The sequence below is a fragment of the Haliotis asinina genome, chromosome 13 (assembly GCF_037392515.1).
Source record: "Haliotis asinina isolate JCU_RB_2024 chromosome 13, JCU_Hal_asi_v2, whole genome shotgun sequence".
NCBI lineage: Eukaryota > Metazoa > Mollusca > Gastropoda > Lepetellida > Haliotidae > Haliotis > Haliotis asinina.
Genome location: NC_090292.1, coordinates 35,482,697 through 35,509,156, shown reverse-complemented (window position 1 = coordinate 35,509,156; position 26,460 = coordinate 35,482,697). Strand labels below are relative to the sequence as shown.

The window sequence follows — 26,460 nt, the reverse complement described above, 5'->3', positions numbered from 1 at the left end:
CTTGCCAATGAATTTTAATCAGGAAGGTAGTCTATCATAATTTGACCATAGGTCATCATCCTGAAGCAGCTAATCACAGGATTAGAAATCGATCTCACACATATGTGTGATACAAGTTTACTCACATGGGTTTCTCATGCATAGGTGTAAAAGAAATAAGAGTGGGTGGAGATAAAAGTAACAAGTGGGTGGCCATAGAAGTAAATTGTGGGAGGAGATAGAAATAGATAGTGAGTGGAAATACTTGCATGTGACCCTATAACAAGTAGCATAGAATGGACGTAACAAGGAAGGAAATGGAAGTAACGAGGGAGGAGAAGTAACGAGAGTGGAAATGGAAGTAATGAGGGAGGAAATGGAAGTAACGAGGGATGAGATGGAAAAAACGTGGGAGAAGTAAAGAGGGAGGAGATGGAAATAACGTGGGAGAAGTAACGAGGGAGGAGATGGAAGTAACGAGGGAGGTGATGGAAGTAACGAGGGAGGAAATGGAAGTAACGGGGGCGAAGTAATGAGGGAGGAGATGGAAGTAACGGGGGAGGAGATGGAAGTAACGAGGGAGGAAATGGAAGTAACGAGGGAGGAGAAGGAAGTAACGAGGGAGGTAGGTAATCAGGAAGGTAGTCTATCATAATTTGACCATAGGTCATCATCCTGAAGCAGCTAATCACAGGATTAGAAATCGATCTCACACATGTGTGATACAAGTTTACTCACATGGGTTTCTCATGCATAGGTGTAAAAGAAATAAGAGTGGGTGGAGATAAAAGTAACAAGTGGGTGGCCATAGAAGTAAATTGTGGGAGGAGATAGAAATAGATAGTGAGTGGAAATACTTGCATGTGACCCTATAACAAGTAGCACAGAATGGACGTAACAAGGAAGGAAATGGAAGTAACGAGGGAGGAAATGGAAGTAACGAGGGAGGAAATGGAAGTAACGAGGAAATGGAAGTAACGAGGGAGGAAATGGAAGTAACGAGGGATGAGATGGAAATAACGTGGGAGAAGTAATGAGGGATGAGATGGAAAAAACGTGGGAGAAGTAAAGAGGGAGGAGATGGAAATAACGTGGGACAAGTAATGAGGGAGGAGATGGAAGTAACAAGGGAGGTGATGGAAGTAACGAGGGAGGAGACAGAAGTAACGAGGAAGGAAATGGAAGTAACGGGGCGAAGTAACGAGGGAGGAGATGGAAGTAACGAGGGAGGAGATGGAAGTAATGAGGGAGGAAATGTAAGTAACGAGGGAGGAGAAGGAAGTAATGAGGGAGGAGATGGAAGGAGGAGATTGAAATAACGAGGGAGGAGATGGAAGGAGGAGAAGGAAGTAATGAGGGAGGAAATGGAAGTAACAAGGGAGGAGATGGAAGGAGGAGAAGGAAGTAATGAGGGAGGAAATGGAAGTAACAAGGGAGGAGATGGAAGGAGGAGATGGAAGTAACTAGGGAGGAGATGGAAGGAGATGGAAGTAACAAGGGAGGAGATGGAAGTAATGAGGGAGGAGATGGAAGGAGGAGATGGAAGTAACAAGGGAGGAGATGGAAGGAGGAGATGGAGGTAACAAGGGAGGAGAAGGAAGTAGCGAGGGAGGAGAAGGAAGTAACGAGGGAGGAGAAGGAAGTAATGAGGGAGGTGAAGGAAGTAATGAGGGAGGAGAAGGAAGTAACGAGGGAGAAGATGGAAGTAACGAGGGAGGAGAAGGAAGTAACGAGGGAGAAGATGGAAGTAACGAGGGAGGAGAAGGAAGTAACGAGGGAGGAAATGGAAGTAACGAGGGAGGAGAAGGAAGTAACGAGGGAGGAGAAGGAAGTAATGAGGGAGGTGAAGGAAGTAATGAGGGAGGAGAAGGAAGTAACGAGGGAGAAGATGGAAGTAACGAGGGAGGAGAAGGAAGTAACGAGGGAGAAGATGGAAGTAACGAGGGAAGAGAAGGAAGTAACGAGGGAGGATATGGAAGTAACGAGGGAGGAGAAGTAACAAGGGAGGAAATGGAAGTAACAAGGGAGAAGATTGAAGGGACCGACAGAGAACTGCTCACACAGTCGTGCTGCACTCAATGACACTGAGTTGTAAATGTGCTGTTGGCTTTTGACATGGTCCCTGCCTTCTCCAAGTCTTTTTATAGTAATCCATTGGCCCTATTGTTATAAATAATGGACATTATAAAGAGCCATGCATAGGCTAGAGGCATGCTGTGACTTAGTGGGAACATTTAGCAGTGTTAGATCTAGGGTCACATGCTGGCCCACTCAGTTGTCCCACTGACACTAGGAGATATATGTATGAAGATCTCATTTCAAACTCTTGTATCAGGTAAGTACATTACTTTTGTCCTCTTATATCTTGAAACATTAATCTGAGGTATGCAGTTGCCTACAGAGTTGTTGTACCTGTATTGTGACAGGGGGAAAGGATACAGGTCACAGGTCACGCACAAACACCTGTCTCGTTCCAGCTTCACTAGCTCTCAGTAACCCGACATTCACCCTACCAACATACCTCTGCTTGCTCCAGCACTGTTTACTGGGCTAACTTTACGATTCTTCCCTGGTTTAATGTGGAATAACATGCTTAAATTCATGTAAGCCTCAGTATATATTGGTAAACAAGAAGGCTGAAATCCCCATTCAAATTCAAGGAATTGACCTTTGCAAACTGTGTTGACCAGTGCATGTGGTTAATGGATAAAAGGCTTGTGTTGACTAGTGATTAAGTGTTACAACAAACGATGATCATGATGATCACAGAGCGTGTTATAGAGTGTAAGGAGTGTGTTGACCAGTGAATGTGTTGCTGTGTACAAGACCTGTGCTGATCAGTGAATGTGTTACTGTGTAGAAGGCCTGTGCTGATCAGTGAATGTGTTGCAGTGTACAAGGCCTGTGCTGACCAGTGAATGTGTTGCAGTGTACAAGGCCTGTGCTGATCAGTGAATGTGTTGCTGTGTACAAGGCCTGTGCTGATCAGTGAATGTGTTGCTGTGTACAAGGCCTGTGTTGACCAGTGAATGTGTTGCTGTGTACAAGGCCTGTGTTGACCAGTGAATGTGTTGCTGTGTACAAGGCCTGTGGTGATCAGTGAATGTGTTGCTGTGTACAAGGCCTGTGTTGACCAGTGAATGTGTTGATGTGTACAAGGCCTGTGCTGACCAGTGAATGTGTTGCTGTGTACAAGGCCTGTGGCGATCAGTGAATGTGTTGCTATGTACAAGGCCTGTGCTGACTAGTGAGTGTGTTACAGTGTACAAGGCCTGTGCTAACCAGTGAATGTGTTGCTGTGTACAAGGCCTGTGTTGACCAGTGAATGTGTTGCTGTGTACAAGGAGTGTGTTGACCGGTGTGTTACAAAGTAGAACACCTGTGTTGACCAGTGAGTCTGTTACAGAGTACAAGGCCTGTGTTGACTAGTGAGTGTGTTACAGTATACAAGGCCTGTGTTGACCAGTGAAGCTTGAATGTGTTGAACCCACCACCTTTATTTATAAGGCAATGCTGCAAGTCATGCTCAGCATGAAACTACTGGTATGTGAAGAGGTGTCATTGTCAGGTGTTGCAATTTGTTTGAGCAGTTGGGGGTAAATGCTTTCATGATTGATCATTACCATATTTACCTGGCATAATTGCGTATTTCTTTTCACACTGGAGTTTAATTTTATCACCTTTTTGAGTGCTCCTGCTTTTGTTGAGGCACATGGAGTGTGTCCAAGGAGCGTCGGAGTTGTGACATATCCAGAGATATACACCTACCCTGTAACAGGGAACATATACCTGTATCTACACTGTTGGAGGCTTACAGGATAGACGCAGCTATGTCTGCACTGGTACAAGAGAGAGAAGGGGATATAAAAATATACTTATCCCTACATTGTGACGGGATGGGAAAAGGGAATATAGTTATACCTAAACTGTGACAGGATGGGAAAGGGAATATAGGAATATAGTTATGCCTGTAAATATACATTAACTAGACGTACATTAGAATGTATGTATACTTTTTATATACTTCCACACTTTGATTATTGTTGCCACATATGGGACAATTGTACGACTGAACAATCTATTATTTTAGAAAATTTACAATTAGACGCTCTAAGAACTATTTGTGGATCCGTGAGAGGAAATCTACAATGAAACTAACTTCGTACCATTAGTCAAGCGTAGAGAAATCAAGATACTTACTTTATTCTACAAAATGAATAATAATTTTACTCCAAACTACTTATATAATTATCTGATTTAATTCCTGAACATGGTTCAGCTTTAAGTTTTTACAATCCGAGAAATACTGATAGTATTCGCACAATTTGTTGCCATACAGAGTGGTATGCTCGGTCTTTTTTTACCAAACACCATACTCTTATGGAACAATTTACCACCTGAAACAATTAACTCAGAATCAGTAAATTCATTCAATAAACAACTGCAGACCAAAGAAAGACATGTTTTCTTTGACAAAAACTTTGGATCTAGATTTTGTCAAATAATTCATGCTCGTCTCAGATTTGGGTGTAGTGACTTGAACACTCATCCTTTTGATAGACATATTTCAGATAATCCAAACTGTGCATGTGGTATCCATGAGAAGACTCTCTCCAATACTTCTTTTTTTGCCCTCATTATGACTTAATAAGATCAGATCAATATTTCTACACTAATGGCATTGACTTAAATACAGTTCTTCAAGATAATCGAACTTTAAGCAACAGAAGTAATCAGCTCATTCTTGACTCTGTTCATACATACATACTGCTTTCAAATAGATTCAAATTTTTCTAGACTACAATTACTATGAATCTTTTTAATGCAACTTGTGTAGACCTATTTTCCCGACTATGAATGATCTCAAGCCTTTGTGGAAATAACTGTTCTTTTTGCTTTTTTCTGAAATAATTCATTGCCTCTGAACTGTATAAATTTTGGATTGTATGATATTATAGTTAATTGGCTTGTTTGCCAATCCATATTCATGTTATTTATATTTTTCATGAATAAAATTATGTTTATAAAAAAAAATAAAAAAGATATAGTTATGCCTACACTGTGACAGGACATAAAAGGGGACATGGGAATATAGTTCTACTTACACTGTTATAGGAGACTAGCAAGAGTAAGGTGTATTCCAATCTGAGATTATCTTGAGATACACATTCAACTCTTAAAAGACTGCTAGTGATCATCCAAACCACCAGTAGGAACATGGTCTATAAGTGTTCACATCACATCTGACCACCTGATCCGGGTGCTGTTGTGTACACTGGGTGAGCACATGTCACATATGACCACCTGATCTGGGTGCTGCCGTGTACACTGGGTGACCACTTGATCCAGGTGCTGCTGTGTTCACTGTGTGACCACTTGATCAGGGTGCTGCTGTGTTCATTGTGTGACCACTTGATCCAGGTGCTGCTGTGTTCACTGTGACCACTTGATCCGGGTGCTGCTGTGTTCATTGTGTGACCACTTGATCTGGGTGCTGCTGTATTCACTGTGACCACTTGATCCGGGTGCTGCTGTGTTCACTGTGTGAACACTTGATCTGGGTGCAGCTGTGTTCACTGTGACCACTTGATCCGGGTGCTGCTGTGTTTAGTGTGTGACCACTTGATCCGGGTGCTGCTGTGTTCACTGTGTGACCACTTGATCCGGGTGCTGCTGTATTCACTGTGTGACCACTTGATCCGGGTGCTGCTGTGTTCACTGTGACCATATATCTCATCTGACCACTAGCTGCTATGTACACTGGATGAGCACATGCCACATCTGACCCCCTGATGCAGGTGCTGCTGTGTACAGTGTGTGAGCACATGACACCTGATCACATGTCAGCAGACTTGTAAACAGCCCATGGGCTTAGGAACACCCTGACTTGTGTAATTTCCACTGTTCACACAGTACATTATGAAACACAGGCATGGACTGGCTGGCAGTAAGTGATAGCTGGTAAATATTTGTCTTGTCTTAGTGGTTGATGAGTACAAAGAATGTGTCTAAAGATAGCTTTCATGCCCATGGCTTCTGCCTCATTAAGTGTAGCCGGCTGGAAGGGTGAGTTGGGAGGATCAACACAAGGCACATAGTCTGTCTCAGTCCCTGAACCACACTATTTTCCCTACATCCTAGCCATACCGGCAATGCTAACACCCTAAATGAAGCACATCAAGATTTCCACAGGTTCAAATCTCTGGTCTCTCTGCTGGTGGTCTTTTTCATTTGAAATGGGTTTATTTTTTACTATGAAAAGTATAAATATTCAGAGACTAAGTGTTAGTCTACAAGTCACTGATCGGGGTGGGGGGTGGAGGGGGGAAGGGGTAGTAGTATCATGTTCCTTTACAAACAGTCCCGAGTACAGAACCATGGTGAAGGGTAGTTGTAATCACTTTATACCCAATGCTTTTGCTAGTGCTTGAGATGGGAACAAAGTCAATACTCATTGTGCACTGTCATCTATCGGTGATTCAAACCTAAATGTTTCAGGACATTTTCATAAAAGTTGCATGTAGGTGGATGAATCTTATAATTGAAAAATTAAGTTGAATTTGAAAATTTATGGGTGAAAATGACATCTGTATTTGTAATTGCATGTTGTCATTGCCAACATAAAAATTGTAAATATCAGTTTGTGCATGTATAGTGAGTTTTATTCTACCTTCATCTCTATGATCTTGCTTCATCGCACACCCTTCACCAGTTGCATTAGAAACACTTCATCTGTAGGATGCAAGACTGGTATCAATAGAGGATAGCCATGGTAGATTAACTCTGGAACGTACTCTTTACATTTCAATCCAATTTCTAATAATCATGATCATCATTTGATAAAAGTGGATTAATCTATGCTCGGTGCAGGCACTAAATGCCCCAAGTGTTTGAAATGAAAAGTCCTTCTACAAAAGTCAGTTTAAACTAGATAGGCCTGAAGGTGAGATTTGATAAAATTGATAGTTTGAGACTGTCTAAGATGGAAGGGGAGATTGATCCATTCTGTTGCTGCTTCATGATGTAAGTAAAGAAAACTGCAAAAGTAAACCTGACAATAACTCATCCACTTTGTGATCATAGACTACCAGGTTTCAACATAGTTGATTATTCATTCCTCAAAACTACTGTTCTGAAGGGTTTGTGATTGTGTTCACGGGCGTTGTGGTTTGATGGCTTAAACGCAGCCGTTTCGGAGCATGTCATTGACTCTTTCGTGCTGCACGGGATTTTGTGCACCGTTCATCTGGGCATCTTGAACATGTGGCAGATTTTGAGTGTTGAGCGCTGGAGACAGAATAGACGAGTAGCTCTCCAGTAGTTTGTGACACAAAACAGTAAAATAGAAATAGGAATAAGATTTAGAGAGATAGATAGATAGATAGATAGATAGAGTAGGATTAACTAAATAGACAGGTTTGCATATTTAGTTTAATTTTCATTGCATATATTTTACATTTCATTACATTACAAGGGAATTTCACTTTTAGTTGATTACAAGGGGATTTCACGTTTAGTTGTTTAAAGGGGAGTTCATGTTTAGTTAGTTAAAAGATTTGGTTTGAAAGGTAAGTCGAAATTTATATTTTAGTTTAATTTCCACTGCGTTACATTGGTAGCAGAGCGTGGTTGCTCTGACTCTGCACTAGCTACACTTAGGGATAGTAATAGTTTTTTTATAGGTTTCATAGACACATGCTTTTATTTTGGTAGTTGTTTCATTACATTGGTTGATAAATCAACAAACATGTCTGATATAGACAAATCAGAAGATAAAGTGAAGAAGTCTGTAAAGGTTACTTGTGATGTTAACAAGCTGGAGTTAAGAATTGCCCAGCTTAAAAAACAAAAGACAGCAGCTAAGTCTGCACTGACAAAAGCTCAGAACACGATGCTGAGTTTAACTGATGGAGAGCATCTTCCCACAAAGAAAGCAGTTAGGGATGAGATAGATAAGGTGAGTTCACTGCAGGATAAGGTTGTTAGCTTATTGTATGAACTCTCCAAGGCATACGACCAAGGTAATGATTGTGATCAAGCTAAGAAAACCAGTAAAGAAATAGATGATGTACTGGAAGTTAGTGATGAGACTATACAAACCGCAAGAATTCATTTGAGCGGCAGGTCAGATGAAAGTTCATCTACTAGTTTAAGATCAGGGATGTCAAGACTGTTTTGCACAAATGACACAAAGAAACACATCACTGTTACACATGAAGCTACAGGTGTTAATGAATCTAATAAACAAGGTGTTCCATATGTAGATCAGAGAGATGAAGCTTGGAAGGGAATTAATACAGCATCACAAGATGACAGAATAGGTGATGATATGCGGACTAAACTCAAACGCGTTTCAATTCCTGTGTTTCATGGCAACATCAAAGAATATGAAAGCTGGAAGGCTGCCTTCACTGCATGTGTGGACAAAGCCAATACTACTAATGAATACAAGTTGTTACAGCTAAAACAATACTTAGCTGGAGAGGCTTCTGAGGTCATTTCAAGGTTAGGGCACACTGCAGCAGCTTATGATGTAGCTTTAGAACGACTGGAGAGAAAATATGGAGGTAAGAGAAGGCAAATCGCTTTGAAAATGGAAGAAGTTTATAACTTCAGACCAATTCGTCCAGGTAACGCCAAAGATCTAGAGAACTTCGCAGACCTTTTAGACATCACTGTTGTCAGTCTCAGAGAAGCTGATAAAATAGAAGAACTGGGTGACGGTTGTCTGTATTCCCAGCTGATGCGAAAAATGACAGGATCAATGATAACAAATTATCAAAGATGGTTGTTTGAAATCCAACGTCAGGAATCAGTGGAATGTTTAAGAGAATGGGTGCTAAAAGAATCTGAATTTCAAACAGTTGCATCTGAGGTAAAACTAGGCATCACTGAAAAGCCTAAAGAGAAGGAACATAGGTACAGTCAAAAGTCAGGGTCATTCTTTGGCAGGCCACAGGTACAGTTCTGTAACTTCTGTCATGAGAAGGGTCATCAAATAGGAATTTGTAAACGTTTCAGAGAGTTAGATATCCAAAACCGATGGACTAAAGCTAAAGAACTGAAACTGTGCTTTCAGTGTTTAGGTACGCGTCATGTTGGGAAATTATGTCGCACAAACATCCCATGTGGTATTGAAGGATGTCGGTCGACACATAATAGATTACTACATGACAGTAACTGGGTAAAATCACAGACAAGGAACTATGGAAACAGTAGCAACAACTCTGAAAATTGTAAAACAGAAAATAAACAAACAACCACAATGTCATCAACAACAAATGGATATTATGTATCTTCCCTCAGAACAGTTCCAGTTAATAAAGGTCAATGCTCTTCTTGATGATGCTAGCACTCAGACATACATTAATGAAGACGTAGTATCAGAGTTAGGGGTACATGGTCAAAGACAGACAGTATCTGTTAATGTTCTGAACAGCAAGCAGGAAACCTTTAATAGCATGACTGTTGAAGTAGGTTTAGAAAGTGTTGATGGTTCGGTGGACATAAACATATCTGCGCTAACTACAACAAAGGTCACAGGAATGATGAAGGTTATTGACTGGCAAAAACATGCACATGATTGGAAACACTTACATGACATTGAGTTTCCAAAATTGAGTTCCAGACCAATTGTGGACATATTGATCGGCATGGACTATTTGGAACTCCATTGTTCTCAAACAGATGTTTGCGGTCAGCCTGGTGAACCAATAGCAAGGTTAACACCATTGGGTTGGACGTGCATTGGTAAAGTGCATGACCCAGGGACAGATAACAGACAATTGACAGATTCATTCTTTATTCATGGTGGTAAAACAACAAGTGATGATAAAGAACTTGAGGCATTGGTAGATAGGTTCTGGGAGGTTGAATCCATTTCGGTATACAAACCTGTGCTGACAAGAGATGAGGAAATGGCTGTGAATGCTGTAAAAGAATCACTTACCCATGATTCACAGAGGCACACAGTTGGTGTTCCATGGAAGGAAGGTTCAAAACTTCCTGAAAGTAATTATGATATTGCTTTCAATCGCCTGAAACAAATTGAGAAAAAGTTAACAAAAGATGTGACAATTCAAACAGCATATGAGGATGTGATAACACAGTATGAGAAAAAGGGATACATAAGAAAAGTACCTGAAAAAGAAATTAAAAAAAAAAAATCCTGGTACTTACCACACTTTCCTGTTGTCCGGCTGGAAAGAAATACAACAAAGGTTAGGATGGTTTTTGATGCCTCAGCGAAATGTGACAGCGTGTCCTTAAATGATGTTGTGCAACAAGGACCAAAGCTGCAGAACAATTTGGTTGAAATACTTCTAAGATTTAGAAAACATCCTATTGCAATCATATGCGACATTGCAGAAATGTACTTACAAATTCAGATTCCTAAACATGATCAGCCTTTCTTCAGATTTCTTTGGAGGTCAATGAATATGGAGAAAGAACCAGATGTGTATGAATTTTCACGGGTAGTCTTTGGAATGAATTGTTCGCCCTTTCTTGCACAGTATGTTACACAGGAACATGCTAAGTCATGTGAGAGTCATCTTCCTTTAGCAGCAGAAACAGTAGCGAAATCAACATACATGGATGACACAATGGATTCTGTGGAGACAGAAGACAAAGCACTACAGCTTTATGATCAAATAAATGAACTGTGGACAACAGCTGGTATGCATGCCAGGAAGTGGGTCTCCAATTCCGTGAAGGTGCTTGAATGCATTCCAGTTGCAGACAGACTATCTGAAATTAATATTCAGATGTCCGAGCTGCCATCTGTGAAAGCTCTAGGATTACTTTGGAATGCAGAGAATGATAAATTTCAGTTCTGCTACAAACTTACTAATGGCCACTTCAATGTGTCAAAAAGAGCTTTCTTGAGAGAAATTGCAAAGATATTTGACCCTCTAGGGCTTCTAGCTCCATTTACAATTAGGGCAAAGATTATTTTGCAACAGGTGTGGCTGTCTGGTGTAGGATGGGATGACAAGATGAGTCCTGACTTAGAGGAAAAAGTCTTACAGTGGTATATGGAACTGGCCGATTTGAAGTCATTACGTTTTCCAAGGTGGATAGAATTTAGCTCAGAGATTGCCATTCCATGTCTGCATGTGTTTGTTGATGCATTGCAAGATGCTTTTGGTGCTGTGATATACTTGGTGAGTGGTCATGGAGAGAGAATAGTTAGTCAGCTTGTTGCTTCAAAAAGCCATGTGGCTCCAATTAAAGCTGTAAGTGTTCCAAGGCTTGAATTAATGGCTGCTGTTCTTGGAGTGAAACTCCTTCTGATTGTTGCAAAAGGTCTGGAAATGTCAGTTCATGATGCAAAGCTGTGGTCTGATAGCATGAATGTTTTATGGTGGATTAAGAACCACAGCAGAAGTTTTAAGCCATTTGTGGCTAATCGTGTGGGTTATATTCAGGAGATGACAAAACCTTGTCAGTGGATGCACGTACCAACAAAGCTGAATGCAGCTGACATACTTACCAAAGGAAGTAAACCTGAAACTCTGGGCACAACAGCATGGCACCATGGTCCTGAGTTCTTAGCACACGATGAAAGTCAATGGCCAGAGCAGAAAAATGATTTCGAGAAGGTAGATCTGGAAAAGAAAACTAGATCAAACTTCAAAGTCACTATGAATGTTCAACATGATGATACGCCATGGCGTTTAGATCCATGTAGGTTTTCTGACTGGAATAGACTTTGTAGGATCTTTGCATGGGTCTACAGGTTTCTAAACAACTGTCGGACAGCAAAAAATGTCAGACAGAAAAACAGTCTTGTTCCAGAAGAACTTGAGGAGGCTGAAAGAAAAATAATAGCAAATGAACAAAAGGAAGCATTTCCAACTGAGTATATGGCACTGAAACAGAGCAAGAGAGTAGCATCCAAGAGTAAACTCATTGGATTGCAGCCTTTTCTGGATGAAACGGGAGTGATGAGGTTAAATGGCAGATTGAGATTTGCAGATGTGCTCTCTTGGGAGGCTAGGTTTCCAATAATCATTCCCAGGAAAAGCTGGGTGACGAAACTCATAGTGAAACACCACCATGAAAAGTGTCTTCATATGGGAACCAACACCACACTGGCCTCATTGTCGTCAAAGTTCTGGATTGTATCCTCAAGAGAGGAGATCCGTGAATGGGAAAATGAATGTGCTTGGTGCAAGAAACAAAAGGCAAAACCAGCAGAACAGCTCATGGGAAGTCTTCCAAAAAGTAGAGTAGTAAGTTCAATGAGAGCATTTGTTCAAACTGGAGTGGACTTTGCTGGTCCGTTTCTTACGGTACAGGGCCGAGGAAAAAGCCGTCATAAGAGGTATTTGTGTCTCTTCACGTGTCTAGCTACTCGAGCTGTACACCTAGAGATTGCTTACGGACTAGACACAAATTCATTCTTAAATGCTCTTTTCCGTATGGCACATAGACGAGGATGGCCCAAGGAGATGGTATCTGACAACGGCACAAATTTCGTTGGAGCCGTAAAAGAGCTTAAACAGTTGGTGAAATCTTTAGATTCAGACACCATGAAATCAAAGTTGTCAAACAGAGGCATAGTTTGGAGGTTTAATCCGCCAAATGCTCCTCACTTTGGAGGAATTTTTTAATCCATGATCAAGTCAGCTAAGCGTGCGATTTATGTGATACTTGGGTCAAGTGATGTCACTGATGAAGAATTGATGACAGCCTTTACGGGTGTTGAAGCTCTGTTAAATTCTAGACCACTCACATATCAGAGTGCACACGTTCAAGATGATGTTCCTCTTACTCCAAACCATTTTCTTCATGGACAACTAGGGGGAGACTTTGCTCCAGAAATAGACTCCACTTCTTATGCCCCTCAAAAGCGACGGATACAGGAACTCATCAGGCATGTATGGAGGAGATGGATGAGAGAGTGGCTTCCAACTTTGAATGTCAGAAAAAAGTGGGTCACACCCTCAAGAGATTTCAAAGTTGATGATGTTGTTATTCTCGTGTCACAAGATAACCCACGAGGAACTTGGCCTCTGGGAAAGGTAGTAAAAACATACCCAGGAAAGGATGGCCACGTCAGGGTGGTTGAAGTACAAGTTGGACAATCGCGGTTCACTAGGCCAGTGACTAAGGTTTGTCCTCTGGAATATAGCAATTGAACCAGAAAGAACAAGTTGCCAGTGTAAATAAAGTAGAATGTTCAAGTTTAGAACAGTGTTTGTTGTAAATAGGTTGAATATTTTAGCATTTATTTCGTTGGTTTGAGATTGCATTGCTGTTGATAGATGATGATAGACAGGAGTCTATCATGGAAGGGGGCATGTTCTGAAGGGTTTGTGATTGTGTTCACGGGCGTTGTGGTTTGATGGCATAAACGCAGCCGTTTCGGAGCATGTCATTGACTTTTTCGTGCTGCACAGGATTTTGTGCACCGTTCATCTGGGCATCTTGAACATGTGGCAGATTTTGAGTGTTGAGCGCTGGAGACAGAATAGACGAGTAGCTCTCCAGTAGTTTGTGACACAAAACAGTAAAATAGAAATAGGAATAAGATTTAGATAGATAGATAGATAGATAGATAGATAGATAGATAGATAGATAGAGTAGGATTAACTAAATAGACAGGTTTGCATATTTAGTTTAATTTTCATTGCATATATTTTACATTTCATTACATTACAAGGGAATTTCACTTTTAGTTGATTACAAGGGGATTTCACGTTTAGTTGTTTAAAGGGGAGTTCATGTTTAGTTAGTTAAAAGATTTGGTTTGAAAGGTAAGTCGAAATTTATATTTTAGTTTAATTTCCACTGCGTTACAACTACTGATCTCTATAGTCTCATGATTCAAGGGACCTCAAATTCAAAGCTGTTCTGTACTAAACATCTCTGCCATTTTGTCATATGTTTGCATTCAAATGAAAATGAAATAACTGAATGTTTTGAGGAAACATCTGTTTGCAAAAGTTTGTGTCTTTAAAGCTGGTAATGTCTGGGGATAGGAGACTTGTGGTACACATAAAATATCTTTGCAGGTAAATTGTTTTCACAAATACTCACCAAGATAAACTGAAAAAGTGTGTGGTATTTTAATTTCAAGAAAATAGCACCTGTTCTATCATTTCACTTTGCCAAGCATATGATTTGTCTAAAGACATTCATTTCAACCGCCAACTGACTGCTTTATAAAATGCAATATGTGTGCAAGTAATAAAAAAACAAATGTCTTTAGCAATATCACAGCAAGGAAGGTCATTCTAAGAGTCTGAAGCATGACTTTGACTTTCAGCTGATTTGCTTACCGCAGCACCATCCAACACTGCACCAGACCTGGACCCTGGTAGTGAACTAACACTGACACCACCCTACATTGCCCCAGACCTGGAAGCTGTCAGTGAACTAACACTGACACCATCCAACATCGCCCCTGACCTGGACCCTGTCAGTGAACTGACACTGACACCACCCTACATTGCCCCAGACCTGGAACCTATCAGTGAACTAACACTGACACCACTCAGTATTGCCATCAGGAAGTGCTATGAGATGTGCAGATATGTTGATTCTCAAATATCAGTTTGACTGAGTGATCATTACTATGTCCAGGTACTGGATAATGCATAACTTCCATCACTACCCATGTAATACCCTGTCACAGCCCATCCCTCTGAGTACTGCACCCAGCCAATAGTTCTCCCTTGTGCCCACCTCCTCCTTCACATGAAGTGAGAGAGCCCAGATGGCTTCCTGTCTGCTGTGGTTGTGAGGATGTGTGACAAGCTACTGATAGGCATCTGGCATATGTGCTCCTTTCAGTGACACAACTCTGGCAGTGTCTTGTCTGTCAGCTATCCATCACTGGAGTCTCTGTCAACACAGGGAGCTGGTGGTCAGTGCCAGGGACACTGAAGACTCCAGTCTGCTTCCTCTCCTGTAGGGCAGTCTGCTTGCGTGAGGGACATTTGTACAGGAACAGTGGGACAGATGAGTGGAAGTTGTCTCGCACTCTGACAGGTGAAAAGTCTGTTGCTTACTAACAACATTACAACATGTATAACCTTATGCATGCATGTCTGCTGCCTTAAGCATGTGTTACTACAGACAATGTAACACATGCTTGTGTATGATTGGGTTTTGTCTATAAGCCATCACATAGGAAAGTTCATTCCACTGAACTGAAGTGCTTTTTAGAGGTGAATTATAGTTCATGCTGGAGGATCAGGTGTAAACAGAGACTGTGAATCAACATTTTTTCAACATAATTCATAAAAACTATGACAGAGGAATGTTAAAGTAGATCCTCAAAGTTCTCAGTGTCTCAGCACTTTGACTTCACTTAAAATACCATGCCAATTAATTTGTCAGTAATACAGAATGTAAATATGTATTGGTGTTAATGAATATGAAAATATGTACTATCACTAGGTGTCCCAGTCGTGGAAGAAGCCTTTATGCATTGTGTAGAGTTTTTTGCACACCAGGAACCTATATTCACCATGTAATACATTTCGCTATAGTTTTCTTTGTGGAATAAGTCATATGAGTATTAACATCCAAGTGCCTCACAGGCAGCTTGGACTATCCAGGGTAATTATAATCAGATTGTATGTTTTGTGCTTAGAGCAAGTCCTTGAGTGATGTGGAGGAGGCACTATTAAAGTACTCATATTTTTATCATTTCTTCCCACAAACCATCCAAGACAAGATTTCTTGTTCTATGCATTCAAGATGCCCATGCCCATGTTTAAGTATCACCCAAAAAACATTTTGATTGGTAGCCAATTTTGAATCCTTTGAGTTGATTGAAATTTAACATTTTTTTATTAAATTCTAAATTTTAAATTTTAGTCATGTCACCATGGCACAGTGAAAATATTTTATCCATGTCATTGTGGTACTGTCGCAAAGAATTGCCCCCATTTATGCACCTCCATTCGTCATGTAATGTAGGCATCATATTTCTAATCTCTAGTGGCAGTCCAGATACAATATTGAAGATATTATATTTTGCAAACATTCCACGTAGACGCAGTGACAATGTTATATAAACTACATTGATTATACATAGATGTGTTTGTATCAAGTTGTAATGGAGATCATTCCTATTCTGTCTTGTTCATTATTTGTCAAGTAGAGGCTAAAATTTTTTCTGTAATTAGTTTGTGTGGAAAGGGAGTTGCATGAAGGGTGTGTACAAAGTACAAGGCATGAAACAGGGTAAAAAAATCGTCATCCTCAAGGACTGAGTCATCAAATCACATGTGCACACTACTACTGACATAGATTGGGTGATATCATATTAATAAGATTGTATCTGTAGTGGCCACAAAATTTCCGAGTCCTGAGCTGTGATTCAAACCACAGACCTTCTAGTCCAAACTGACCAGTTTCTGATATCAAACTGTCCTGTCTGTAAAATGCATTATACTGATATCAAGCTATCCTGCCTGTAACATGCATAACAATATCAAGCTGTCCTGTCTGTGACATGCATTACTGATATCAAACTGTTCTGCCTGTAACATGCATTACTGATATCACAATGTCCTGTCTGTGGTATGCATTACTGATTTCAGACTGTAATGCCTGTGGTATGCATTATTGATATCAAACTCTCCTGTCTGTGACAAGCATTATTGATATCAAACTCTCCTGTCTTTGAATAAAAGTATGGCAAATGAGTGGTTCATAATATGAGTAGCTTGGGGCAAGGGAACAGTCACTCTTTCACTGAGTGTAGGATCATATCAGGATATATCTGGTGAGAGACTTACAGCATTACATGCAATCTTAGTGACGACTGGTTACACACTTCTGGAGTATCTGAGGCTGGAACTCTGTTTTCTCCTCAACGTAAATATGCACAACATGAGAGACTAAAGTAGTATATCGCATGCTTAAGAAAAGTGTCAGAATATTTGTGTCTGCAACCTATACATCAGAATAACTGGCCCCCACCTCCAGGACTGTAGTGTTTGCCAATGTGCCCTCCCCCTCTAGTGGGAGGATGGAGGCATAAGGGCCTGGGGGACATCTGCAAGGTGCTGATGTACTTAATGGCTGTATCATGTAAATAGCCACAGCCCATGCAACACCACCCCCATCCCCCAGTCTAAACACTTACAGGATATTAATGTACCAAGCTCTTGCTGTCTATGAGGTTATTTCCACTCATCTCACCCTGGCCCAGATCTTCAGCTGGCTGAGTCTATGGTGGTCAGTGTCAGTACCCAATCTAGGTATGTGTGTTTAACAGTGAGTAGACAAACACAGGGACTGTCAGATCATATATTGACCCCACAGGTTATAGATGAGGAGTATAAGCTTCTACAATTGGGTCATGCCATCTAGCATGGTTATTCTGATGCCTATAGCAGAACTATGAAGAAACACTAATGGATTTTGACAAAGGTACAGTTAGGTGTAGTCACTGCAAAAGTCCAAATAGGTCTAAACTGGAAACAGATGGTTGAAGATGGTAAACAAGCTGATAAGTTGAGACAAGCCAGCTGGCCAAATACTGAGACTGTTGAAATACCTAGTGACATCACAGTCAGTTTCAGCTGGGCAGTCTACTGCAGTAAGCTATTCAAACTGTGTGTATTGTAACATTTTTTTAAGTTGGGTGTGAAAATGAGTAAATAGTTGTTATTATTTGTCACTTTTATGAGATCTGCATGGATATCCATTCACATATGATATTTCCGTTCAGTATTAATTGACAAAACTATGGAAATGGGTGATCCCCCCTTAAAATCATCATTGCTCCATCACTCCACAAGTTATGAATTATGAATGGTCCCCAACAACCCAGGATTCCACTGAACTGGCCACACTATGCCTGTTATAAAGGATGACAAGACTGGATAGCCACACTCCCTGACCGAGGCATGTTATTAAGGTCCTGTTTTGTAGATCAGTGCTCAATAACTCACCATTTGTGTACACTCATTTATGTATGGATCAGGAACACTGCTACACAAATATATATAAATAAAGCAAGCAATCAATATGGAAATATTTTGCAACGCCTTTTGTTTTCTTACTCTGTTAGAGTAAGCAGCAACTAACGGGATCAGGTGGTCAGACTGCTAACTTGGTTCCAACTGCATATACTGATGTTCATGCTGTTGATCATGGGATTGTCTGGTCTAGACTCAATCATATACAGACTGCCCCCCCTCCATAGAGCTTGAATATTGCTGAGTGTGGCACCAACCAACCAACGGTGTTCCCTGCCATGAAATTGCTGGAATATTGCTGCAAGCATCATAAAACTAATCTCTCTCACTCAGTATAGCTAGCAGAGAAACAAGGTAAACACCTATGAATACAAACTGATGTGTCAACCATCTGAAACTAGTAGTGAAACTGTATGTAAACACACTACAAATACTGACTGATGTGTCATCCACTTGTGACTAGTATTTATACACACTACAAAAACTCCCTTTTTGATAACTACAGAAAATATTAGATCAAGTTTGATGACATGATATGTATAGCCAGTTGAGTACAATGTTGTGTGATGTTCTGCTTCCAGGTATCAAGGATGTGGAAGAAGATCCTGGCCGTGTTAGTTGGCCTGGTGATTGGCTACTGGCTCTACGATGATTTTGATCCAGGTGAGCATTTTACCTTCCTGTGTGACTGTAGTTGCCAGGGTGTCTATTCTTTAAAAAGATCCTAGCCCTAAAATAACCTAACTTTGATCTTAGAGTCACACCTTATTCTTGAAAAGTATATATACTAGCACTAGGACATCCTAATTTGTGAAAATTCAAGGATAGGTTTTCACTTCTCCTAAGTAAGTCCTAGTCCAAAACAACATTCTTGTCAAATGTTCATGTGGTGTTTGGAGGTAAGCATGTCAAAGAGAAGAATACAGAAAGGATATGCTAGAGCAGTACCCCACAAGCTATTTGATGTCGTAGAGTTAACTGATCGATACCATCGGTCAAGGCAAGTGATTCAGGAGGTAACAGAGCAGTGTCGATCTGGAGACCTACCAGTACTTATAACCCTCAGATACCTCAGAAAGGGTGGGGTTCCATTCAGAGTTGGCTGATCTGCTTGGGAGTGTTGTATCACTCAGAGTGTGAGTCAGCGAGAGTGATAGCAAAAACATTGTACCCATGTAAGGCATTGAACCTCTAAGTGGGCCGTCAGTTTGACAAGTGAATGCTTTGACCAGTAGGCTATCCTTTGCTCCTGGGCCCAGATATTCAAAGCTCTCTTAGTGTTAAGACAGTCGTAAGCTAACATTAATGTATAGCCAGCTCGTACATCTATCTTAGCTCTAAGTGAGCTTCAAAAATCTTGGCCCTGTTGCATTGATAAAAAGCCAACAGTATTCTATCTGTTGGATGACAGTTTGTAAAAAACAAGTTTAAACCAGACAACCTAGTGATTGATATTGTGAGCAACAGTCCAGATTATTGGGTTTTAATGACATTCAGTCAGTCAGTTGTATTGTTTGCTTTGTATAATCTGTATACGCTGCATATAAAGTGTTGTATGGAGGGTGGGTGATTTGGCTTGTCATTTGTTAGAGAGTGACTTTGGTTTTATGCTGCTTTTTACAGTACTCCAGCAATGTCACAGCAGGTGACGCCACAAAAGGGCTTCATAGTCTAGTGTTGGGAATTGGAAGTCAAATCCACTATTGACTATCAGAGGACTTGTGAACGATTATCAATTATAGTTAAAATACATATATTTTTAATGTAATCACTAATTTTAAGGGATTTTCCCCAGTTTTTTCTTGTTAATGTTTTAATAACTAATACTTTCATGCAGTATAATGCACACATGCAAGAAAGGCACTTGAATTGTTATTAAACAATAAAAGTCTTTAAAACTTCACAATGAGCATTGCTATAAGCTGTTGAGCGTATGTCCGTTCATGAATATTCATCAAATATGATTATAGTTTAATTCATTCAAGTGTTATGCTAAAACAACAAATTCTGATTAATCAAAAAAATGTCTCTTACCATTGATAATTATTTTTAGTCCTTCATTCTATCGATTATCGATTTATTTTCGACCATTAAAACAGTCGATCCCATGTCGTCAGTGAATGCTTTAAGTGACTTTAAATTGGTATTTGTATCACCAAATATTAGCAAATATCAACAGTTCATGAACCATTTCTGAAAAATAATGTAATAATTTTCACACAAATAACTATTTGAGAAATTTGGTAAATGCATTTTTCATTTATGGGCTAAAAACAACTTTGCAGATTCTGAAACCTTCTAGTATGCACTTACCAAAACAAATCATCAAAAATGCTAATACAACCTACAAAGTTGAGAAAAAGAGTGATAAAAACCTGCAAAGTTGGAGTTCAAACAATTCACTAATTTTCCACCAGCATTGGGGGAAAAAGTGGTTTCAGCAGCTATGCTGTATGGTGCTCGTAGTGCATGTGCAGTGTGTAGGTTCGTGGAGCTTGAAACAGTATGCCTGCCCGGAGTGTGAGGTCTTGGTTGTGTACACAAACAGGTAAATAATCTACTTGTTACATTAAAAAAAACCATGTTGGTTGTGATAAGCAGACTCTGTCACACAGAAAATTCAATGTCTGGTTTATTGACTCCTATATTTCTGCCTGCCTGTCTGCTAATGACAATATGCAACGCATGCCTTCAGTCACTGACCACATGCAATTTGAACGTAACACCTATTGGGCTTATAAGCCATAAACAAAGAGACAGCTAAGTATATAGGCAAATGAGTCAGTGGCCAATGACAAGGCATCAGTACACATGAGTGCACATCCACTGGCTGTGACTGGTATCGCAGCTGCTTCATTTCAAGGGAGGTAACAAAAAGTACAAAATATTGCACTTTTGATTTGTGATTACGTTATAAGTTTGTTTATTTGTTTCTTCACAATCACCAGTGCATTTTATATATAATGAACAAGTTTACTGACAACTGTGTTTTCATTATGTTTGATTGTTTGGTTGCATGTGACCTTTAAGGTCCATAAACTAATTAAAGATATTATAGAAGGAAAGCTGAAAATTAATTCATTCTATACATAATTCAAATGACACGTAAATACTACTTGGTCAGTAGTTTTATTTATTTAGGGATGTCATTATGCTGCACTGTTGATGAATGGGTTCGACAGTAGCATTGAGAGGATTAAACACAAAACTCCAGCATCTTTTGTTTCACTCAGCAGCACGTCTCTTCTTGGGTACAGTACATAGAGAGGTATGCAACATACAACTGTGGTAATAAATCTTAGCTGATAGTGGGTCGATACAGATTTCATTAATACCATAGGTTGACTTAGCCAGGCCAGTAGTCTGTTTTTGTGGTTGTTTCATTATTGTTAGCAAAGAATTTGTTTCCTTTTCTGTTATTAATCTGAGATGACTCATCAAATGACTCTGTAAAAGCCACATACCAGTGTAGTACCAGTGTACCAGTGAGTTTATATATATCTATAGAATGAAGCATCAGTAGGATGTCATGTGTCATCCTGTCATTTGACCCTAACATCATCTCAGAAACCACTGGACCAATGCAGATGGAAAACTACCTTCATACACTTCCCTGTGGCTGCAACAACAGGCGTGTTAAAAGACCTATTTATAGCCATTTTTGTTCAATACACTTCTTCTGCCTTCTGCAATATTTTAAAGTTTTATTTGCACATCGACCTAATATGCATAATTCTCTAAAAGACATTTTATCACATTGTAAGCGTGAATGCCTCAAAAACACCTGACCAATGAAACCTAACAAGTTCATTCAACCCGATAGTGTCTCCTGAGGCATGATGCAGGAATTGTCAAAGGATAGGGGGAAGGGGAGGGGGAGGGGGATACAGATCCCTAGCTCTGACAGTAATATTTGAGAGAACATCTAATTTGTAAAATTGTGTCTTTGTACCTGAATAACCACAAAGCTTTGATTGCTGTTGGGACCAGGATATGTCACAAAAGAGTAGGGCTCTCACGAGTTCGGTACTCAGCTCCAAGTTGGGTAAGGAGGACTTGAGCCCAATTAAATGGACTTGAGGACTTGCAACCGAGATAATTTTAAACATCTCAAGCAATCAAGATGGATGATCGTGAGAAAAAGTCCAAAGTATGGATGCATTTTTGATCCCTGAAATTCATCTCTATTGCTTTTTACCCACAAATCAGCACTATAGGCAGAAAATCCCAGCTCAGTAAGCACTGTGGTAATTTTATTAGCAAAAGATGCAAGCCTGTTGACAGAAAATGGTATGAAGCTGTTACGCTGTGCTTTAAGATATGCGAGCATTAAACTTCGTTAAAGGAGAGGGTTTCAGGGCTTTCTGTGAAGCACAGAACCCAAATTACCTGGTTCCATGTACTGCGAGAAATTCAGAACTACATCATGACGTGCTATGAAGATTGCAAGGAGAACATAACATCAGTACACAAAATGGTACCTGGCCTTGCCCCACTTATGGACATGTGGACAAGCATAGCCACTCATGGCTATATCACTGTTACTATCCACTGCTGGCTGTATGTGAGTGCATATGAATTGCATCGATATTTTTTATTTGAAAGTTGTGTTATTCGCTCGTTGTTTTGTGATAGTTGTGTCACAACAGCAAATTCTAAATGCAAAAATGAAAGAAATTGGTAAAATATGTTGTGTTTCAATAAAACTCTGTTCTATAAAACTTGACCCTCTGTTCTTGCCTTCTTGGAATAATTTCATTAAACAAACAATTTGATACAAATAGTCTTCATAATTCTTTTCTACACAGATAATCAGTTGTTCCAATCCTTCGTATTTCAGAGTTTAACTTACTAATTCAACAATCACCACATACATACGCATTCCAAATAACAATCACACTTGGAGACCTAAGTCCTGAAATGGCTAAAGGTTTAGTCACAATACCTCCGTTCAGTTGAGACTATGTGACGTATAGACCTATAGTCTGCTTGCAGTTACAAAAAAAGTAACAATGAATTTCACTTAAAAACCAAATCAGTAAATCGAACAAATTCAAATTAAGATTACGAATTCTCATAATTTTAACTTGCAATTGCACATAATTTTTCAGAATCTGTTCCTCCTCCAAAAGTATATGTATTTATTTTTTCTAGGAATGATCATAGTTTCAGATGGCTATTAGTGGTATGTATTACAAGGGGTTTATGAACATTACAAGAAACACAGAAAACAAGTAGGGTTGGTCGAGGCAAATGCTCATCACGTACCGTACAGATATTTGTTTCACTGTTCTAACCACTGCACTTTCCCCCTTGTAATACAAACCAGTAAAAGCAATTTGAGTCTATTATCGTTGAACAACTTTTATACTAAGTTGAATAAAATTCTGAGATTTCACAATGACACTAATTTATGCTAGACGAAATGAACAATGTGCGTATCTCAAATTTGACAAGTTGTTTATCGACAAGAATGTTTACAGGTTTGATCTCGACAAGGGTGAAGTGGTTGTTTTGAAAGAAACTGACACTGCTAAGCATGATGCACGTGCAGGAGATGTCAATTTCAACCCGAGCCAACACAGATAGGAATGCGGCCCGGTGGCCTCGACACGTAATGATACACATGGTGAAACAGACCATGACGAGGAACTGTCAATCCTGAGCTGGAATGTCAATGGGTTGAAACAAAAGTTACAAAATGTTGAACTAATTGGTTATTTGTCTAAATATTCAATATTTGGTCTGTTAGAAATATGGAGAAGTTGTACAAAAGATCTGCTTGAAACAATTTTCCCTGAGTACACTGTTTATATGAATCACAGAGATTTCAACTATAGAGGGGGCGTGGCTGTTTGTGTCAATTCATTTCTATTGTGCGGTTTACGACGTGTTATTGTTGATTACACGGATGTGATATTTCTTGTGTTTGATGGCAGCACATTTGGTTCACAGCGTGTTGCTGTATTAGGATTTGTTTACATCCATCCTATAAACACTAGACTGGTGACTGACAGTAGATTGCATAAAGGAATAGAGTACCTCGAAATTGCTCTATCATCTATTATGTATGATTACCCCAATTGTGACTTTATTTTATCAGGGGATTATAATGCCAGGACTGGTAATATGATAGACTACATTATTTATGATAATAACACTTATATAACAAGCCTGGAAGACATCGACTATGTCTTAGACACCTTTGATGTCCCATGCTGCTCAAGAGATGATACATGTAATGACTACGGGAGAGACTTGATTGATTTATGTTGTACCTTTGGAGTGCACATAGCTAATAGATGGTTCACCGTTGACCAATTCGGTGTACATACATGCTTTAAGGAATATGGTGCAAGTCTTGTTGACTATGTACTGTGCTCGAGTAACATTTTTCACCACATTACTGATTTTAGAGTTGACACCCGATGTGAATCAGATCATTTTCCTGTCATTACTCTATTTAATATTAAACGAGAAGAGGTACAGTTAAATCATGAGGGAATGGAAGCGACACATGGATATGATATTCCTAAGTTTGTTTGGAAAAAAGATAATGTGTGATGATTATACTGATAATATTACCCAAGCTCTTGCAGATATAGATATTGATACATTTACTAGCATACTGCTGCAGGAAGGTATAAACTCTGCTGTAGAAGTGCTTACAGGTGTGTTACAGGGTGGGGCTGCCTCCTCTCGTCTGTCCTCTCAAGGTAGCAAGTCAAGGGGTATGTCTTGGAAGCTGGTTTGACGAGGAATGCAGGGATTTGAAAGCTCGGAAGTTCAGTGTAATCAATGAGTTCAGATTGTCTGGCAACAAAGATATTCTCCCCGAGTATTGTACACTCAGGAACAGCTATAAGTCCTTATGTCGGAAGAAGCGAATAGTTTATGAGGAGTCATGTATACGTCAGTTGGTTGATAGTTGTGGAGATTGTAAATCTTTCTGGAGAACTCTTCGTAATTTCATCAGTAAGGGAAATGCAGAGAAATCCCATTCTATAATTAGTAATGAAACTTGGTTCAATTATTTCCAGAATGTGTTTAATGTGAGGGTGGATAGTGATATTATTGAGCATGTAGAAAGTTTTATTGGTAATCACAATGAGTAAATTTGTGAGAGTTGTACGGATGATGATATCCACGCTGTACTTAACTCGGATTTCACCCTGGGAGAGGTTGAAGCGGCTATAAATGTTCTCAAGTTGGGTAAATCAGCAGGCCTGGATAATGTTTTACCAGAGATGATTCAGAGTTGTGGCAGTCTTCTTGTTCCATATCTGCGTGTGTTGTATGATAAAATTTTATTTACAGGTAATTTCCCCACTGAGTGGTGTAAAGGCCTGATTGTCCCTCTCCATAAGAAGGGACGGCGTGATTGTGTTGATAATTATAGGGGTATTTCGCTCATGGATGTCTTAGGAAAGGTTTTCTGCCCTATTCTTAATTCACGTTTACAACAGTTTGCCGCTCTCTTTAATTGTGTCCCGGAATCCCAGGCATGATTTAGAAAGGAATATTGTACCATGGATAATGTTTGCCACTCTCTTTAATTGTGTCCCGGAATCCCAGGCAGGATTTAGAAAGGAATATTGTACCATGGATAATGTTTTTATGCTACAATGTCTTATACAAAAATATTTGTCGAAAACAGGAGGAAGATTTTTCTGTTTATATGTAGACATTAAAAAGGCTTTTCATTCTGTAAACAGAAATTTATTATGGTTTTCCTTAATGAAAAAAGGTGTTCATGGGAAGATGTTGTAAATTTTACAGGATATGTATTCTAAGGTAAAAGCGTCAGTACGGTTATCTGGTACTTCTATAAGTGAGTATTTTGATTGTCTGAGTGGGGTAAGGCAAGGATGTATTTTAAGTCCTTTCCTGTTTTCGATATTTGTGTCAGAATTTCAAATTATGTTAGAAGATTCAGGTACCAGAGGTATATTTATCGGTGAGTATTATTTAGAGTTATTGTTGTTACTGTATGCAGATGATTTGTGTGTTTTTGATGATAGTGTTGTTGGGTTACAACGAAAAATTGATATTTTATGTAAGTTCTCTAAGTCTTGGGGTTTGCAAGTTAACATGGACAAGACAGAAATTTTGGTTTTCCGAAATGGAGGATACCTTCATAGTTGTGAAAAATGGTCTTTCGATGGCGTGCAACTTAAAACGTCAACATATTATAATTATCTTGGTATTATATTTTCCACCAGATTATCATGGACTGTCTGTACTAGAACTTTAGTAGCTAAAGCCAGTAAAGCCTTATTAGGCATAAAACTATTGCAATATAGTCTCATTAATATCCCAGCTCATGTCTTATTTAAACTCTTTGACAGTAAGATAAAACCAATATTATTATATGGGGCTGAAGTATGGGGGGTTCAAGAAAGAAGTGTTATAGGCAAATTTCACAATAATTTTTGTAAATTTGTTTTAGGAGTTGGTAAACATACCTCAAGTAACGCAGCACTAGCGGAATGAGGGAGATATAGTATGGCTGTTGACTATCATCTTAAATGTG

The 26,460-nt window shown here is 39.5% G+C and overlaps 2 protein-coding genes across 4 annotated transcripts in view; both read left to right on the top strand.

The window, feature by feature from the left end:
• Nucleotides 1-26,460, top strand: part of LOC137260062 (hydroxysteroid 11-beta-dehydrogenase 1-like protein) — a 98,855-nt gene that overhangs the window by 52,581 nt on the left and 19,814 nt on the right. The window contains exons 1-2 of one of the 3 annotated variants that reach the window (XM_067797754.1): nt 2,178-2,314; nt 18,509-18,590. In XM_067797754.1, the coding sequence (XP_067653855.1) occupies nt 18,518-18,590 (73 nt within the window). In that variant the 5' untranslated portion in view covers nt 2,178-2,314; nt 18,509-18,517. Of the gene's footprint in view, nt 1-2,177; nt 2,315-14,700; nt 14,980-18,508; nt 18,591-26,460 lie in introns of those variants that run through there. The other 2 variants (XM_067797753.1, XM_067797752.1) reach the window with 2 other exon arrangements.
• On the top strand, nt 1,553-1,978 carry LOC137259530 (golgin subfamily A member 6-like protein 22). The gene has a single exon (XM_067797164.1). It carries the CDS (start codon nt 1,553-1,555, stop codon nt 1,976-1,978), a length of 426 nt encoding a protein of 141 aa, XP_067653265.1.